At 37.1% G+C, this 18,116-nt stretch overlaps 2 protein-coding genes and 1 pseudogene across 2 annotated transcripts; 1 reads left to right on the top strand and 2 right to left on the bottom strand.

Moving 5' to 3' along the window:
* Positions 1-1,872: 1,872 nt before the first annotated feature.
* On the bottom strand, positions 1,873-2,826 carry LOC137710061 (probable carotenoid cleavage dioxygenase 4, chloroplastic; annotated as a pseudogene).
* Positions 2,827-3,370: 544 nt separating this feature from the next.
* Positions 3,371-6,338, top strand: LOC137710771 (uncharacterized). Its single transcript, XM_068449895.1, has 6 exons — positions 3,371-4,018; positions 4,707-4,957; positions 5,067-5,442; positions 5,547-5,678; positions 5,770-5,945; positions 6,096-6,338. Exons 1-6 carry the CDS (start codon positions 3,473-3,475, stop codon positions 6,217-6,219), a joined length of 1,605 nt encoding a protein of 534 aa, XP_068305996.1. The 5' UTR covers positions 3,371-3,472; the 3' UTR covers positions 6,220-6,338.
* Positions 6,339-12,456: 6,118 nt separating this feature from the next.
* Positions 12,457-16,942, bottom strand: LOC137710963 (transcription factor EGL1-like). Its single transcript, XM_068450137.1, has 8 exons — positions 15,803-16,942; positions 15,101-15,355; positions 14,763-14,859; positions 14,601-14,615; positions 14,359-14,415; positions 13,403-14,266; positions 12,880-13,323; positions 12,457-12,784 (listed from the first exon to the last, which is right to left on the bottom strand). Exons 1-8 carry the CDS (start codon positions 15,901-15,903, stop codon positions 12,716-12,718), a joined length of 1,902 nt encoding a protein of 633 aa, XP_068306238.1. The 5' UTR covers positions 15,904-16,942; the 3' UTR covers positions 12,457-12,715.
* Positions 16,943-18,116: the final 1,174 nt, after the last annotated feature.

Here is an 18,116-nt window from a genome sequence, read left to right as displayed (position 1 = left end):
AAGACTTAGGTGAAGCATCATTTGTCCTTGGCATAGAAATAACCAGGGACAGGAAAAGAAAGCTTTTGGGACTGTCGCAGAGATCTTTCATAGATAAAGTATTGAAGAGATTCAACATGCAAGGTTGCTTGAAAGGAGAAGTACCAATGGGAAAGAGAGACAGACTCAACAAAGATCAATGTCCCAAAAACAATCTGGAAAGGGAAAATATGCAAAATAAACCGTATGCATCACTTGTGGGGAGGTTAATGTACATTCAGGTGTGCACAAGACCTGATATAGCATTCTCAATCAGTGTTTTGGGGAGATTTCAATCCAATCCTGGGGAACAACATTGGGTAGCAGCTAAAAAGGTGATGAGGTATCTGCAAAGAACCAAGACTTACAAGCTTGTGTATAAGAGAGTTGATAATCTAGACCTGTTTGGGTATACAAATTCTGATTTTGCAGGATGTCAAGATGATCGAAAATCCACCAGTGGATACATATTTTTCTTGGCAGGAAGGGCAGTATCATGGAGGAGTGCAAAACAAAAGACACTTGCAACGTCCACAATGCAAGCAGAATATATAGCTTGTTTCGAAGCCATGGAACAAGGAATGTTGCTGAAAAATATGATTTCATTCTTAAAGGTTGTTGACATAGTACCAAGACCTTTATTGATCTACTGTGATAATAATTCAGCTGTGCTATATTCCAAGAACAATAAGAGGTCTTCAGCTACTCGATTGATGGATGTGAAATATCTGTCAGTCAAAGATAATGTTCGAGCAGGTGTTGTATCTATTGAACATATTGATACAACCTTGATGGTAGCTGATCCTCTTACAAAACCTTTATCAGTGGGAGTTTTCAAAGGGCATGTGGCGAACATGGGAATCTTGGAATCCTTTGAATCAACAGAAATGTGGGAGTGAAAGTTAGTATGTCTTTTCAGACTTTCCAGTTCATAATTTCATGTTTTTAAGTTGCTTTGTCATGTATGAACTGATGTGAACATATGTTTACTGCATTGATTAAGTTTGCTGATTATGGTTTATGGGATTTTGCTTATAATTTATATGTATATACAAATATATACTATAAATATCAAGGAGGCAATTGAATGCCAAGACTGAGAATGAAAGAGGGTGATTAAGTGGGAGCATGAGGACGAGCTATCATTCTTCAAAATGTGAATATTTCATCATGTGTGATAAGTAAAGAAAATTGTGATTTCAGAGTGCTTGCATTAAGATGTTATGCAAGATTTTCTGGAGTTCGATTTTACAAGCTGATCGTGACTGATGTGTAAGGAGACAATTTGACTATGTATTAACTCATGTGATCACTAAGGAATTGAACTCTATTGAAGGGATATGATAATTATACATATATAATTAGTATAATCCAAAGTGGGAGAATGTTGGAACTTATTTGGATTTTACTAATTATAATTAAGGTTAATTATCCATATCAGACACTAGAGTTCAGTTAGGAGTTAATGACTTGGTTAATTGAATCTCCTATAATGTAGGACCATAAGGATTATGTGATGAAGTAGAGAAACACACCATGATCGAAAGACAAGCGTAATGCTTGCAGTTATCAAACTACCATCCTTAATGGGAGGAGGCAGTTATGATGAGATGTTTGTAGATGTCTATATATACTTGGTCCCTGCACGAAAGTTGGTTCCATTTTCTGAGATAAAATCTAGATCCATTACTAGAAGAGAACATAAGGTTTCCATTGAGTAGAAGATCAAAGTAAGAGGCTTCAATCTGTGTAATGGCTTCTTCAGGTAAAATCCTGAACTATTACTAACACCGGTTCGTAAAAATACCACGTGTGCATGTCGCCAAAACCTTGTAGCATTAACCCTAGGTTTTATTAAAGTTTACAGATAGATGGTCGACGCATAGAGAATATGGGCACGTTCGAGTGCTGTGTCCCATCTGCATCAAAGCGAAAATAGGTGAGGAATGGACGCACCGCGCTGAAGCGAAAAGCAAAGGTCTCGCCTGTTTCTGGGTTTATCTTCGGATGAGCTATCATGCTCGCGGAGAGTTTCCCATTAAAATCACAGCGCCCCAGGGCTTGAATATCTCCGTTCAATGTCAAACTCACAGCGTAAGGGAGGTCAACCTCGAAAAGCGCATAGAGACGATTGCCAAACAAAGCTAAACTAGTGTTTGCGACACCAGAACCATTTGCAGGATTGAGCTGACCAGTAATGATTTGGGAAGCGAAGAGACCTGCGCGCATGGTAGAGGCAAGAAGGTCGTTGAAGCTAGAGAAGATGCTGGGAAAGAATGGATAACCAGTTTTGCGCTATGTGGTATATTTATAGGTCTTGACGTAGCGGCTGCAAAGTGTTGCTCGGCCTTGGGAGATCTTGATGGAGTGAAGCATGCCATCCCCTTCAAAATGGTGGTAAGGCTGCCCTTGGGGAAGGTACAGTGGGTGGGGGCCATTGCGAATGTAGGCATCGTCAAGGCACTGTGGTAGGGGGACTTGTATCAGCTCGCACTCAGTTGGGGGAAGCTCTTTGGTTACAGGAGCATAGTTGTCCGAGAGCACGAGCCTCGGGTCAACTGAAGGCCGGAGAGTTGGTGGCTCTAAGTAGTTGTTTATGAAGTCATCCAGAGTTTTCAAGATCATCGCACATCGTTTAGTACCTGTACTTGGAGCAATATCGTCATGACAATCATGATCTTTTCTTGTTATTGCTAGCAGCAAGGATGGAGAACTAGTGCTCTTTGGAGGTTGTGATTTTCTTGTGTTTGGAATGAGATTTTTACGAGTGGAAATTGTGGACAGAAAACAAGAATGCAACGCATCCATAAGAGCTGTTAGGAATTTGAGGTAATTAAGTATGAACTCCGGGACAAGCAAGTGACCCCTTTTATATATTAAACCATTTTTCTATGGGTCCCTCGAATTGTAGTTACTTTCAGTAGAAAAATGACAAGTGTTGTTGTTCCATGCATTAGAAACCAAATTAGAATAGATAGTGGAGTGGGAGTTATGCATGAGACTTCAAACCTTATTTCTCATAAATTAGAATAGTGGAAATATTGTCTCGTAACAAATAAAAACGCCACTATCATTACTCAAAAGAAAAGGAGAAAAAAAGAAAAAAAAAAAAAGAGAGTAGGATTAGTAACCAAGGAGAGATTTGACAATTACTATACAAATAGTATAATATATATTTTAAAAAGTTAATAATTTTAAAAAATAAAATTCATTATCATTTACATAAAAACATATAATGTTATACCCGTATTCCATCACAATAAAAAAAAAAATCGTAACGAAGCCCAACTTCCCGCCAAACATTTCGAGGGCGTGGTTCTCTCTCCCACAAAAACCCTAATTTCCCATTTCCTTAAACCCTACCCTCCAACCTAAGCACAGCCAATCACACTCAAACCTCCGAAACCCACACCTCTGTATAAACCCTAGGCACCTATCCACCGCCGCCAAATCCATGGACCCAAAAGCCGTGAAATCGGAGCTGGTCCTGATTCTCGACTATGGCTCCCAATACACCCACCTCATCACCCGCCGAATTCGATCTCTCTCCGTCTTCTCCGTCTGCATCTCCGGCACAAGCCCTCTCAAATCCATCACCGACCTCAACCCCCGCGTCGTAATCCTCTCTGGCGGGCCCCACTCGGTCCACACCCTGGACTCCCCCAGCTTCCCGGCTGGGTTCACCGAGTGGGCCGAGGCCAACGGCGTGTTCGTGCTCGGCGTCTGCTACGGGCTTCAGTTGATTGTGCAGAGGCTCGGTGGAGTGGTTAAGGTTGGGGAGAAGCAGGAGTATGGGAGGATGGAGATTGAGGTGGAGAGGAGCTCTGGGATTTTTGGGTCCAAGAAGGTTGGGGATAAACAGGTGGTTTGGATGAGCCACGGGGATGAGGTGGTAAAACTGCCGGAAGGTTTTGAGGTCGTGGCGCGGAGCCAGCAGGGATCGGTCGCTGCAATTGAGAGCCCGGCCAGGAGGTTCTATGGGTTGCAGTACCACCCAGAGGTAATTGGGTTTGGTTTGAATTTTTGATTTAATTGGTTTTTGGATAGTTATTTGATTTGGAAATTTGGTGTATGATGCTGGAATGGTTATGTTATTATTTCATTGAATCCTTTTGGTGTTAGTCATCATTTGGTAATAAGAAATTGAACGCTTTCCATTGTCGGTACATTAAATTTAGTGTTCTTAGATTATGTTAATTATAAAAATTTGTGTCAATCGGTTTTTTTTTTAGGATTATTGATTTTAGGTATGCTTTTAAACTGGGCTTTACAGATTTGGTTATTGTGGAATGGCTATGCTTGTCTTGGCGTAGCATCAAAATAAATTTCGTCATTAACTATCGTCAGTAACTATCTTTGTTATCTTGTCAAAATAAATTACGAAACTCTGATGCAAAGTTTCGTAAGTTGCTTTAAACGAATGGCTTTCCTCTATAATAAAATCCTTTTTCATTCATTTGGATTGTTATAAAAAAATATCAATTTTTTAGGAGTCCGTTTTGTTTGGAACTTAGTCATCTTCTGGGATAAAATGTGATAGGAAATGTTAAGAGTAACTGCTCTTGGATGCCTATTGTCATTCTTGTATGTACTAGCATTTGAAAATTTGAGTATTTTCGGTGGAAATTTCAAATGTTATTGGCAATTTAAAGTTGCTTCAGTGAATGAGATTTGAAAATCCTTTGTAGGTGACACATTCGCCTGAAGGGATGGAGACACTTCGATACTTTTTGTTTGATATTTGTCAAGTCAGTGCAGGATGGAGTATGGAAAATGTATTGGATGAAGAAATAAAAGTGATTAAAAGCACAGTAGGGACTGAAGATCATGTCATATGCGCATTATCAGGAGGTGTGGATTCCACAGTTGCCGCAACTCTTGTTCATAAGGCAATTGGCGATAGGCTTCATTGTATCTTTGTTGACAATGGTTTATTGAGGTGAGAGCAGAAGCAGTTTAACCACATGGAAGTCTTAACACTTTGTGGTTGCTGTAGACTTCAATTGTATGTTCTGTGTTTCCCTAATAAAACTTTCTTCTTTGTGTAGATTTAAGGAGAGAGAACGTGTGATGGAAACCTTTGAAAAAGATCTTCATTTGCCTGTTACTTGTGTGGATGCCACAGAACAATTTCTTAGTAAGCTTAAAGGCGTTGTTGATCCTGAGACGAAAAGGAAAATGATTGGAAAGGAGTTCATTTGCATTTTCGACGCTTTTGCACATGATTTGGAGCAAAAATTAGGGAAGAGGCCTACTTACTTGGTCCAAGGGACCCTGTATCCGGACGTGATTGAATCTTGCCCACCACCTGGAAGTGGAAGGACCCACTCCCACACCATCAAGAGCCATCACAACGTTGGAGGGCTTCCCAAAGACATGAAACTGAAGCTCATTGAGCCTCTTAAACTTTTATTCAAGGATGAGGTTTCAGCTTCCACCTTCCTACTATAATTGCATATGCTATGCTTTAATCTTCCTTTGGTGCACATATATTGATTTTGTCGTCTTTCTTTCCCTGACATATAAAGGTTCGCGAATTAGGGAGGATCTTAGATGTTCCTCAGGGATTTCTAAAGCGCCATCCATTTCCTGGCCCTGGCCTTGCAGTACGAGTCTTGGGTGATGTAACACAAGGCAATGCCTTGGATATCCTCCGCCAGGTATATTTGCTTATCGTTGGAGTTAAATGCTTGACTGCTTTGGTTTTCTAATATTTGTGGGTCACATTTTTCTTTGTTTACTTATTTTTAGGTTGATGAGATTTTCATAGAATCAATCAAAGATGCTGGGTTGTACGATACAATCTGGCAAGCATTTGCGGTGTTTTTGCCTGTAAGATCAGTTGGGGTTCAGGGCGATCAAAGAACACATTCTCACGTTGTTGCCCTCAGAGCTGTAACAAGTCAAGATGGGATGACAGCTGACTGGTACGCTCTCAATTGTGCCAATATTGTGTTATTTATCATTTCTTACTTTTATGTTTGTTGGTTATATTCTCTAAGTCGTTAGGCATGCTAGCATCAGTTGTTGATGTCATAAGTTCCCTGATGATACGGAATACCATTTGAAAATTTCAGGTACTATTTTGAACATAAGTTCCTTGATGATGTGTCCCGAAAGATTTGCAATAGTGTCCGGGGTGTAAACAGAATAGTTCAAGACATTACGTCAAAGCCCCCATCAACAATTGAGTGGGAGTGATGTCCTGTTTGTTTGATGCTTCTTTCGATGGGGTTTTGAATGGCAATTCCATGAACATTATGTGAAACATCATGATTGTAAGTTGTATTCTATGTTTGTTTTTGGGGATGGCCCCAGAAGCATTATCGGCGTAAAGATACTCTTCAAGTGCCGTTGGGGAAAAGGAAAATGATTATTCAATGCATATGAATAGGTAGCACCGATTATTATTTATGTCGCAGTTTACACTTTTACTCTATAAGAGTGGTGTCAGGATTACGTGGTTATGCACGATTGATGCTAGCATCTTCCTTCACTATAGTCCATAACTTATCGAATGATTGCTAACCGAGACCCTTTTCACGCTATTAAGCACGCCTGCGTATGATCTTGATCTCTTTGAAACTCAAGGATTTCTCTTCATCGCCCAAATTATACTTACGAAGTCGACTTCCAACCCTCAAATCATTCCAATTTGGTTTGTCATTTAGAGAAAATTTATGACACCATCGACAGTTTATGGATGGGAAATTAAGGCCATATCGAACCGAATGAGAGCTAGATGGCTCGTTTTAATCCTATATCCCTCCAATAAATTAATATTTTAATGAACAATGTTAGACCATATTTCTTACCATCTCCGATTGAGGGGCCAGAGGGTCATAGGCCAAACATAGTCCTGTGACGAAAAACCATCTCCAACCGAAGGGGCCAAAGGATCATAAGGACAAACATAATTTATTATTTTTAATTTAAAAACTACAACTTAAAATAAAAAATCCTGTGTTTACAAATTATTTTGGGCTGTAGTCACTTGATCCACGCCAATTAATATTAAACGGGCCACACGGACCCAAAGAATATTAAGGGCGTATGGGCTTTAAACAAAACATGTTCCATCGTTGTCCGTAAAGTGTAAACTCATCCTCAAAAGCTAAAAAAAACCCAGATAGGTTTTGCCTTTCTCCATTTTCACAATTTAATTTTAATAATTTTGAGTTTGATCATCGTCCTCCTCGTCCTCGCTTCAAAATCAAGCAAAGCATCGCAGAATTGAGTTCCTCACCATCAATCAGAAACCCCAACTTTTCAAATTCAAAAATTATAATAAAAAAATATGGAGTGGGTGATGAACATAATCAAGCCAAAGCCAAATCCACAGCAGCAATTGAGAGATTGGCAGCACAAGCTTCGTCAAGAGTATCGCAACATGAACGACAAATTCGAGGTATTTTTTAACTTACCCTGCTCTAATTTTTACCATAATTTTCAATTTTCTTCGAACTTTTGGGTTGTGGGTTAATTTCTATGATGGTTTAGGTTCATGGATCAAGAAATCGGATTAATTGGTAGTTTTAACTTTGGTTGTTTTGCAATGGATTTTCTTCAGATATACAAAGAGAAGAGAAAAGTATGCAGAAAGCAATCAGAGAGCCCGTTGGCTGGCTGGCTGATCTTGGCCAGCCCGCTGGCCTGTTTTGAGATTTTTGGCCAGGTGGAGTCTACAAGCTCTTAATCTTCGGTTGAAGACGGTTTTCGTGTCAAAACTGGTTATTTTTAACCCTATTGCCCTTTAGCCGGATGGTTGGAGATGGCCTAACAGAATGGATTATGTGGAACAATTTAAAACCTTAAAGGATGATAGTATAATCTTTTAAACTTCAAGGGGTTTTTGTTAAAACAAGGAAAACATCAAGAGTGTCCGTATAAATAACTCTAGCTGAACACACAAAATTTGGACTTGAAAACATCTAACTCTGGTCTATTCCTCCTAGTTATAATATTTGGCACATGATATAATAGGAACATTTACGTGACAGTGAATTCGTTCAATGCAAATTGCTCTCTTCATTCAACACTTTTTAATCCCGTTCAATATGTCTTTGATTTAGCCAAACAACTATGTCGTTCGGGCTTCCGGATGAAAGAATTTTTTAGATCACACGGGAGACCGGAGTGGGAGTGGGGAACTCTTGAGATTGGTAATGATAGAGATTCATAGATTAATCATGAGTGCATCAACCTTATCACCGTCCTTCGAACTCAGGATTTGAAAATTTGACTGAAGCACTAATCTAGGATTAAAAAGATATCCTAGGTTGATTAAACATTGAGAAAATGATGCATCAACGTGGATGATAACCCATCATGATTATGGAAGGCCACGAGTAAATTTACACATGCACAGAAACAGTTGCTTGTTGCCCTACTTTGAGAATCCACATTCTCTCCGGATCTAAAAAATCTTAGCCTATAGATCAAATGATTCAGACTGTTAAAATTTGATCAAACAGCTACAAATAGGAGGCCTCTCTAAAAGTTAAAATAATTATAACTGCTGGATTAAATTTCAACGATCCAGATCATTTGATCTGTAGGCTCATAGAGAGGATCTAGGTTCCACCTTTGAAAACAAGACAAATAGGTCACAATGATTTACTTGATGTGCCACTTTACTCATAAAAAATGTGATTAACCGAGGGGTTCTATAGGTCAAATTTATCATCTCTTGATTCGTAGATTTTAACTCTTTTTATGAATTGTGGATTTTAATACCTACTAAGTGATGAGACCACTGTTCTAAAAATTTCCGCCTAACGATGCCTAGGCATTAGGTGGTTGATCATCGCTCCGATTAGTTCCTAAGCATTTGAGAATTAAAAAAGTGCACCTAGACCCACTTAAACGTCCGCTTAGCCCACTTAGGTATCCGCTTAGCCTGCCTAAACCTGCTCTGGCACCCTCCTAGCTTGCGATTCTCACTTAGACAGAAAGTCAATAAATTTCTTTGTGTATTTATTTTGTCAATAAAATGTAAGAGACTTGTTGAATGCTTGGATGAACACTTATTATATGCTTGTTATCCATGTTTTTCATATGTTCTAATACTTTATAACCTATATGTCATTTTTTTTTTTCCAATTTATGCATGCCAATACGGTTATGTGTTTTTTAAAGTATAAATATGTGCTTATTAGTATAATATATAATAAATTTACTTAATCTGCTTAAATATTAAGACCCAGCCGGCCGATCAACTAATACTTAACGTTTTTTAGCATCTTAAATGAGACAAATGTTTATATGATTCTTGTCACGACTCGGGTGACAACTTAAGTATTAAATACAGTTGTCTTACTACTTGATTTAGGATAAATTTTCTTTTATGGTTGGGTTGGGAAAATTTGGTGTCAGCTTAGATCCCCTGGTATCTTTGGAATGTGTGGTTCACATTCCAAACAAATACATTTAACCGCTAAAGTTACAAGCTCTCATCGTTTCAAAATGTGAGTTTATAGAAGGTATAAATAAGTACAACACTCTCTTGCGACAGCTCAACTGCTCTCACTTTATTTAAATATTACCATCCTCTCTGCCACCGAAATAATATTTCCCACCTTTTTAGGCCATGTGATCAAAATCTCTTTTTAACAAAATCATAAAATTAAAATATAAACTATTATGATTTTAAATAGCTGCTGAATCTTTTTATGCTGGTAACTTTTTTGTGCCAGTTTGTCGCTTGTCAGCTTTCGCATCTTACCATATCAAGTCCTTTTTTCGCCTGGCGCTTCCTTTTTGACCATCCAAATTATGCCAAGATGAGAAATATTCTCTTTTTGTGGCTAAATCAATTTTTTTTCTATGAAACAAACTATATTATTTACACAAGAAGAAATAGGATCTCTATTAAGTCACAAAATAAGAACATGTTAATAATGGATTTTTAACAAGTTTGCATGAGGGTAACGTGCGGGTAACCCGTAAATTATTTTGATTATTTTAACTTTTTAAACTACTAAAAAAACATACGCTAAAATATAATCGCCATAGTGTATATGTTTATATGTATATGTTTATATGTATTATTGTATTATATTGTTTATAAATTCAAAAAATAAATTTTATTTATTTTTATAGTATTCTATAGGTAAAGGGTGAGATTAAAAAAAAAAATTATAAAACACATTAAAAATAAAAATACCAAACACGTAAAAAAAAAAAAAAAAAAAAAAGGTGCAAGGTTCCTCAACCTTGAAATGCAACTTCCTTGATTTTGCATATCCTTGAACATTTGGTATTTGTAGTAATGTTTGTTCATTAGGCTCTTATTTTGGGATATGTAGTACTTGAAAGACAAATATTTTGTTTTATGTTTTGCAAATAATACTTATGTGACAATGTGGTATGCATATACTAATTTGGTATTATATTTTTCAGTTTTTGGGTCAAATTATGTCTTCATTTTCATTATTTATTGATTTAAAAAATATTTTTTTAACGGGTAACGTGTGAGGTCATATTACCTGATAATATTAACAAGTTGATTTTGGGTTAGGTCATATTGCCCGTACCTTAATGGGTGTTACACGACGCGACCCGTTAAGATATCGGGTATGTCACTAAAATGACACAAACACGAAAAAAATGACATTCATGTCATGTCTATGTTTCATGTTGAGTGTCTGTAGGTATAAAGAGAATAAATAAATAAATAAAGCGTCATAGCGTCCCACGTTTGCTAAACTCCAGAATTTTTGTTTCAGCACATGCATTTCCTTAATATATTCACCACCTAATAGTCAAATATAGTCATACGGAAAAAGTTAGGAGACTATATTTAGTGAACCACATAATGTGGCATTTTTTAATGATTAAACAAAGAAACCAACCATCAACTACTATATCATGTAGTTTATAAAATATAACTCAAATAGATAATTTCAATAGCATCAGCCAGTTAAGGGACTTTAGATTTAGGTCCAAAAATATGAGTGTTTTTAGGAGTGAGTCCAGTTATCTAATTATATATTTTTATTTATTTTATACTCATTTTATATTTTCTAAAAATATTAAAAATCAATTAAAATCTTCTAATATTATGCATTTTCCAACTCCAAAATCTAATTAATATCTTATAACAAAAAATTTTAATATACTAAGATAAATTTATCTGCAAAACATTCTACCATAACTCAAGTAACAAATATATGAATGTATATTATACCTATACGTGGGATATGAAACCTAATTAAAAGGTAGAAAAAACATAACATACCTACAAGCAAGACACATTAATTTGTGACATGTTGATTATAATAAAAGAATCTGTTATATAGGTAGATAAATATAATTAACTTGTGATATTAGTTGAATATAAAAATTAAAAATAAAATCTATAAATGGGATTTAAAACATGAGGAAGAACGAGAAATAACAAAAAAAAAAAAAAAAAAACTAAAAGGAAATAAGCAAAGAGATAATTGGAAAGAAATTTGATTTTTATAATAAATTTTATCATTGAATAGATAACTATTGATAATTAAATATGAAAAGTGTTATTGGCACGCTAAAAATCATATTCTACACTTATCACAAGTGTATTTTTCTTTCCAAATATAGAAAGTTTGGAGTGTAGAATAAGATTTTTGGAGTACCAATAACAGTCCCTACATAACAAATTAGACTTATTTAATAAAATAGACTATTCCTACTATTGGCTCAAAAAATTTGAACAAACGATATTATCTAAACTTAGGAGAAATGAGGTGGGTTAAGCCTTACAATCGGGGGAGGGGGTGGGTTAAACCTTATAATGGATCGGCAATAATATGGTTCAAAGTTTCATTTGGTGAGAATCGAATCTAAAATCTCTTATTTACAAATAAAGAGAAATACTATTAGATTTAAGTAGTAAAAACAAAAAAAACTGCATGCACCGTATTCAGTCCTCCAAATCTGATGTCATGTACGATTGGATTGAGTGAACAATATCAAGTTGCAGACTGGCATGCAGTACATAAGTCCCCATGAGAGAGAGAGAGAGAGAGAGAGAGAGTTTCCGAGTCCAATTATGATTCAGACACGTTCTAATGGGGGGCTCCCCCACAGTTATTTATTTGTCCCAGTGTTGTCAAATAATGGACTACAGAAAACATTGTGCACATCACACTCGACCTTTTCTTTTCTGTCTACTCCATTCTTGGTGGTATTTTCTTTCGAGTCGTATGCGAACCTCAAGCATGGAAATTATGTCGTATCAGCACTGTCTGAAATCTGAATCGTTAAATCTCAAAATTCACACACACATGACACATGTAACATATGAACTTGCCTGAGCCGTTAGATCATCAACAGAACTTTGGCACTCTCCGCATGTAATTCTACCGATATAACGGCTAAGACAGTGTTCATATATTTGTTGTACGTGTTCGTATGGCGGACAATCAACTTTTTGAAACGTCTAACACGTCATTCTTACAAGCAATGTCATCTCCATTATCTATTCAAATGACAATAATGCTCGTCTCTGTCATCACATAAATAAATACTTGGGAGAAAATTAAGCATATGTAACACAAGTTCTAATTCCTTTCACTAGACTAGTACTACCTGCAGGAAAACAAAAATCCTCAATGAGGCTCGCGTTTCTTACACCGTAAATCTACAGAGACTTTCAACGTTACGCAATTGTACAATAACAGAATTCAAGAGATCACTAAGAACGCGAGATTCGTCAGCTTCTGGCAAATCTATCAAGTGCTTGCTTGATTGTCCCTGCCGATGCAATACTCGTCCCCTTGAACTGCATATTAAGAAATTGTTAGTTATTTGCAGTTGGATGATTGAACCGAGTGAGCATCTATCAAGTGCTTGCTTCATGTAACTAAAATTTCATACCCTGGATTTAATGGTCAGGGAAAGAATTCCATCCGCGGTGGATGATTGAACCGAGTGAGCATCTAAATGAAGCCGGCTTGTGGCATCCATGATCTCTAGCAACACTCCCTCCCTCCAAGGAAACTTCATCTCAATTAGAACATCTTTGTTGTTCGTATTAACTGTTATATTATCACTTGAAACGTTCTTCGATACAATGTGATTGATTTCTGGTTCTGTTTCATCAACGTCACTGGCCTTCCTCTTGTAAACTATAGCCTTCTTCCCATTGCTAATTTTGGGGTTGCAACAGTTGTCTGATGTTCTCTCAACTGTTTCTTGGAGTTTCCTCTTCATTTTTGAGTCTGAATTTGTTAGCTCCCAAAACGATTCCAACTCTTCAACTCTTTTCTCAAGATCTTTCAAATGCTCTATTGTATCATCTAATATGGATACTTTGTCCTCCTGTGTAAGCAAAGTCGAAAAACAAATTACTTCGCAGTTGATGTCAGTAAACAAAAATCTTAAATGGAGTTTTACCTACCTTGCTAACCGAGGGAACCATTGATTTCAAAATGCAAAATCTTTCGTTCAGTTTTTCCCTCCGCCTCCTCTCAGATAATGCATGATTCGTATCAATATCATCGGCCTCTGGTCTACAAACCTCATTTACATTGCTGGTATCTTCTGGGGGCTCGAGCACGCAGTCAACATGCATCTGAGGAACTTCAAGCAAAATCTTCTTCAATAATTTTTGCGGGGTTCCACCTCTTTGTGTCCGGCATTTTACAAACCCTCCTCTCTTCCAACTGGTAAAGCTGGATTCCTGATGAGAATTCTGGAAGTGTGGCCCCAAAACCAATTGGTGTGAGCTCTTCAAAAGAGCAGAAAGAACACTTTTATACTGCAAGTCATTGCCTTGAGGATCCAAGGAGGTCCTTTTAGTGCTATTGCACTCTTTATGTTCCTGCGGGCAGTGATCATTTGCCTTTTCAGTCTTAGGACCAGAGAGAACCTTTTCCGGATACACCAAAGTCTGAGATATACAATCACTGGAATCCATGGAATGGTGCACAAAATTACTTAACTCATCGTCCATAAATTGCCAGCTTTGCACTTGGGAAGCTCCTCCGTTCATCCCTTCCACCATGAATGAATCATCAGCCGGTTGATTAGGGCCCAAACCATTTGAACTGTCATCAGGTGAAGTCACATCCATTTCTTGACACCCAACAACAGGAATTAATTTGGTGTCGACTATATCATCATCAAGCACGGCACAAGCAAGATCATTGTCGTGTCTTGTGCTTCCTGCACTAGGATTGGTTCTCTTGGAAGCGATTATGGGATATGGAGCCTCCAAGAAAGATGTTTTAACATGCTGAATGAGACTAGGGTCCTCTAGAACCTACAAAAAAAATGCAAAAGGTATGCAGTAGATCATATTTTGGAAAAAAATATGTAATTCTAATTAGATATTCTAAAGCAAATAATACCTACCAGCTCAGTCACACCGAGCTCGATCACTCCTCCCAAAAATGGAAAGCATACAACAGTCTGGAAAGAAAACAAAAAAATAAAAAATAAACAAAAAAACATGCTTAGATTAAGAAATAATCTTTGTGCATTGATTCTGCCCAATATAATAAATCTGCAGAAAACTTATATTGACAATTCGGAATCTGCTGTCTGAAACTGTGACAACATATACCAGAAAATTAATGTTATGTTTGTATCCGTACCTGAATGGATGCACTCTGAGGGTGACAGGTACAAATCCAGCCATCGAAAGAAAACCAAACAGAAAACAGATGTTTTAGTTCTTCACTCTGAGCAAACTAGTCAAGTAACACGAACCAGAAATCAATCATGATACTTATATGAACAAAGAAACAGCAAGCTACCTTTGCTAGTAGTGAACGAGAAAACAGTTTACTATCCACATAGTGAGCATTGCATAGCCAGGTAGGTTTGCCATTTGCTAATGTTCTTCCCGGCAACCTGAAAAGTAAGTTTGGGAAGAGCAATGTAAGCTATATGAACCATGAAGACATGAATGTAGAACAAATTATAGTCCGTCTTTTACAAAATACAGTGCATCTTGTCTAACCAAATCAAAGTCTCTTTTCAAGCTTTAACTTCTAAAGTTCGCAATTGACGCTATGGCTGGTCAATGCATATAATATCAGAAAGGCACTAAGATTCTATTTGAGTACTGAAGAATTGTGAAGAATGAAGTTACCCTTGGCCAATGTTGAAGACGAACGACATACAAACTAGGTAATACCACTCTGTATCAGCCAGATCTTCGGGTGATAATGATGCAGAAGGCCTTCTAGCCTGCGGACTTGCTTCGCCCACCGAGAGGGAATCATAAAGTTCTCTAAGTTGTTCACTCCTTTGCAAACCCATTTGGTCAGCATCAAGCTCTACGGCTTGAACTGTTTTCCTAGTCTTTATATCTCCATTGTAGTACCCATCACCCCACTCTAACACCCTACAAAGTTAAACACTACAATTCGTAATGCAGATAAGATAAGGACAATGCCATAAGATTTTAAGAGATTTATACATCAGGGAGTGAAGGGATTAGCCTTAATCTGAAGGATTTAATCTTAATGTGAAGGTTTAGTCCAATTATTTAATAAACATCAATTTCATTTGAGGAAGTTCAAATCCTGCCGATAATGCAGAAGCACAGGAGTTTTTTGAACTGTGAAAAACAAAACCAAGACAACAAAAAGATAGGGAAAAGTTGCAGAAAATTAGACATTCAAAACACAAACATATCCAACAACAACAAACAACAAAGATTTCTGGGAAACTTTGTACACAAATTTGGACCCCTTTTTTTTTTTTTTTTTTTTTTTTTCTGGAGGCCAAAACATATATATAGTTAAAGTTCAACTAACCCAAGTTGAAAAATATGATAAAAAGTCAGTACCCTGGTTGTCTGGCTGAAATGGACCAGAAAATTCCATAGCTCCACTGGATACTTCTCACAGAAAGAGCAAGCTGTTTTCTCAGGTTCTCAGGCACCGCCATATCCAAAGCTTAAAACTTTTGACTTCGGAAACTGAAATAAACGCCACTCAATCACCACCAGATGCAGATAAAATCTTCCTTTGATTATTCACTTCCAAGCAGCAGAACCCAAATATATTGGTTTCTGCTCTTTTGTCAAAAGACTCAGAAGAGCTGGTGTTTTAGCTCAAATTCTTGATGCTATTTCTCAAACACTAAGAACCGATATCGGGTTTGACTCTCAGAGGCAGCAGCATGATCTTACTGAAGCAGAAGCAGCCCCCAAGATTGGAAATTTGAGAGAAAATTTGCTTCTAAAATGGTACTCCAGATAGGAAGGAGGAGCAGCTAATGCTTATTATTATTATCAAAAATACAAAAAAAAAAAAAAAAAAACCTGGTTAATAGAAAGTAATAATGGCCATCACTTGGACCAGTAGTAGATGAGTTTCCCTTTTTGTACAGAATCACAACACTCACTTTCAAGAAAAAAAACACACAAAAAAAAAAAAAATAAATAAAAGATAAAAGAAAAAATAAAAGCAAACAATATCTTATGAAAATCAAAGAATTTGAGTTGCTTAGATTTTTTATTTTTTGCTGTAAAAGGAGGTACAAGCTATCTGTTAACGGAGGCAGGAGGCGGGGGCGGGAGCAGGAGTAGCAACAGCAACACTGTGGAGCTTTAAACACCAACATAAAATTAATAGGTTAATAAAACCCACCAATTAATGATCTGGGTTTTTCTAATCACCCCCAAAACTGAAACATTTTGGGCCTACAAACACAAAACAAAGAACCAAAACCCCAACTTTACCAATCTGGGTTCTTTTTTGTCACCACAGAAAGCTCAAAAACCAGCTCAAAATCCAAGCTTGTGAAAATTGGGAAAACGGGTAGGAAATGATTGTCCGAGTTTCACCTGCATTACTTACTCTCATGGATTTTTACCCTTAAAACCCAAAAGAGAGATGTACAGATTGATGTTGGACTGGCAAGAGAGAGATTCTGTTGGAATTTTATTTGACCCAAATTACATGGAGATGCAGAAAGAGAGAGAGAGAGAAAGAGAGAGAGAATTTTCAATGTGAACTGGTCCAAACAGTCGCTGCTAGCACACGTCAGATAAATTTTTCAATATGATCGGAACATAGATGACATACTACGTGTTTTTATATAAGTGATGAGAAATTTTATTTTTTAAATTATTAACTGTTTAACGCACATACCCCATCATTTGTATGGTGACACATGATTTATCACTCCGAGTATCAGTCACATTGAAAAATCTCTTTAGGCGTTGTATGTGCTTTAATGGTGGGATTTGGCGAGGAATTATCACTATTTTAAAAATCCCCGCCTAGCGCCGTCTAGGCGGAGGCGGCTAGTAACAGTTCCAATTAGTTTAGGCGTTTGTTAAGAAAGGGCGCCTAGACATACTAAAGTGCCCGTCTAGACCGTCTAAACACTCATCTAGCCCGTCCAGACCCGCCTAGATTGCGACTCACTTAGACAGAAAATAAATAACTTTCATTTTGAATTTTATTTTTTCAATAAATTACAAGAGGCTTGTTTAATACTTAAATGAACAAACATTATATGCTTATTCCCACGTTTTTATTATGTTCCAATAGCTCAAAATATATATGTCATTCTATTTTATAGTTTATGATGAAATGATATATATTTTAAGTATAAACAAACACTTATTTATACAAAAATTATAAATAAAAATTATTGTCTCCTTTGCCTAGCTTTTTATTTTTTATTTTTATTTTTTATTTTTTTATTTATTGAGGTATTTGTCTATTTCCCCCTCAAACTTGTAAGTCGCTGTTAATTTCTCCTTGAACTTTAATTTTAGCCTATTACCCTTCTGAACTATTATAATTGGCTGAAATCCCCCATACTATTAGATTTTCTAATTTTCCGTCAAATATTACATCCATCTGTCAACGCAGAAAATTCTACGAGCATAAAGTAATTTGGCCACTCACCAAAGCCAAACTGACCAAGAGAGAGCATCAGGGTCGACGATTTGGCAAGTGGGGGTTGGGGAGCATGATCTTCTGGTCCTTCTCGAACCTCTGCAAGAAGTCAATGGGGGAGGTGGAAGCTAGGAGGCGACGACGGACGTCAAGGGACCATGGATTTGGAATTGGGGTTGCCATCGAAGCTGGAGTAACATGACGTAGCGGGCAGTGAGGAAGGGGGGTTTCTAGAGTTTAATGAGG

This window comes from Pyrus communis, chromosome 12, assembly GCF_963583255.1.
Source record: "Pyrus communis chromosome 12, drPyrComm1.1, whole genome shotgun sequence".
NCBI lineage: Eukaryota > Viridiplantae > Streptophyta > Magnoliopsida > Rosales > Rosaceae > Pyrus > Pyrus communis.
The sequence above is the reverse complement of the archived record's forward strand: the minus strand, read 5'-3'. Positions and strand labels throughout refer to the sequence as shown.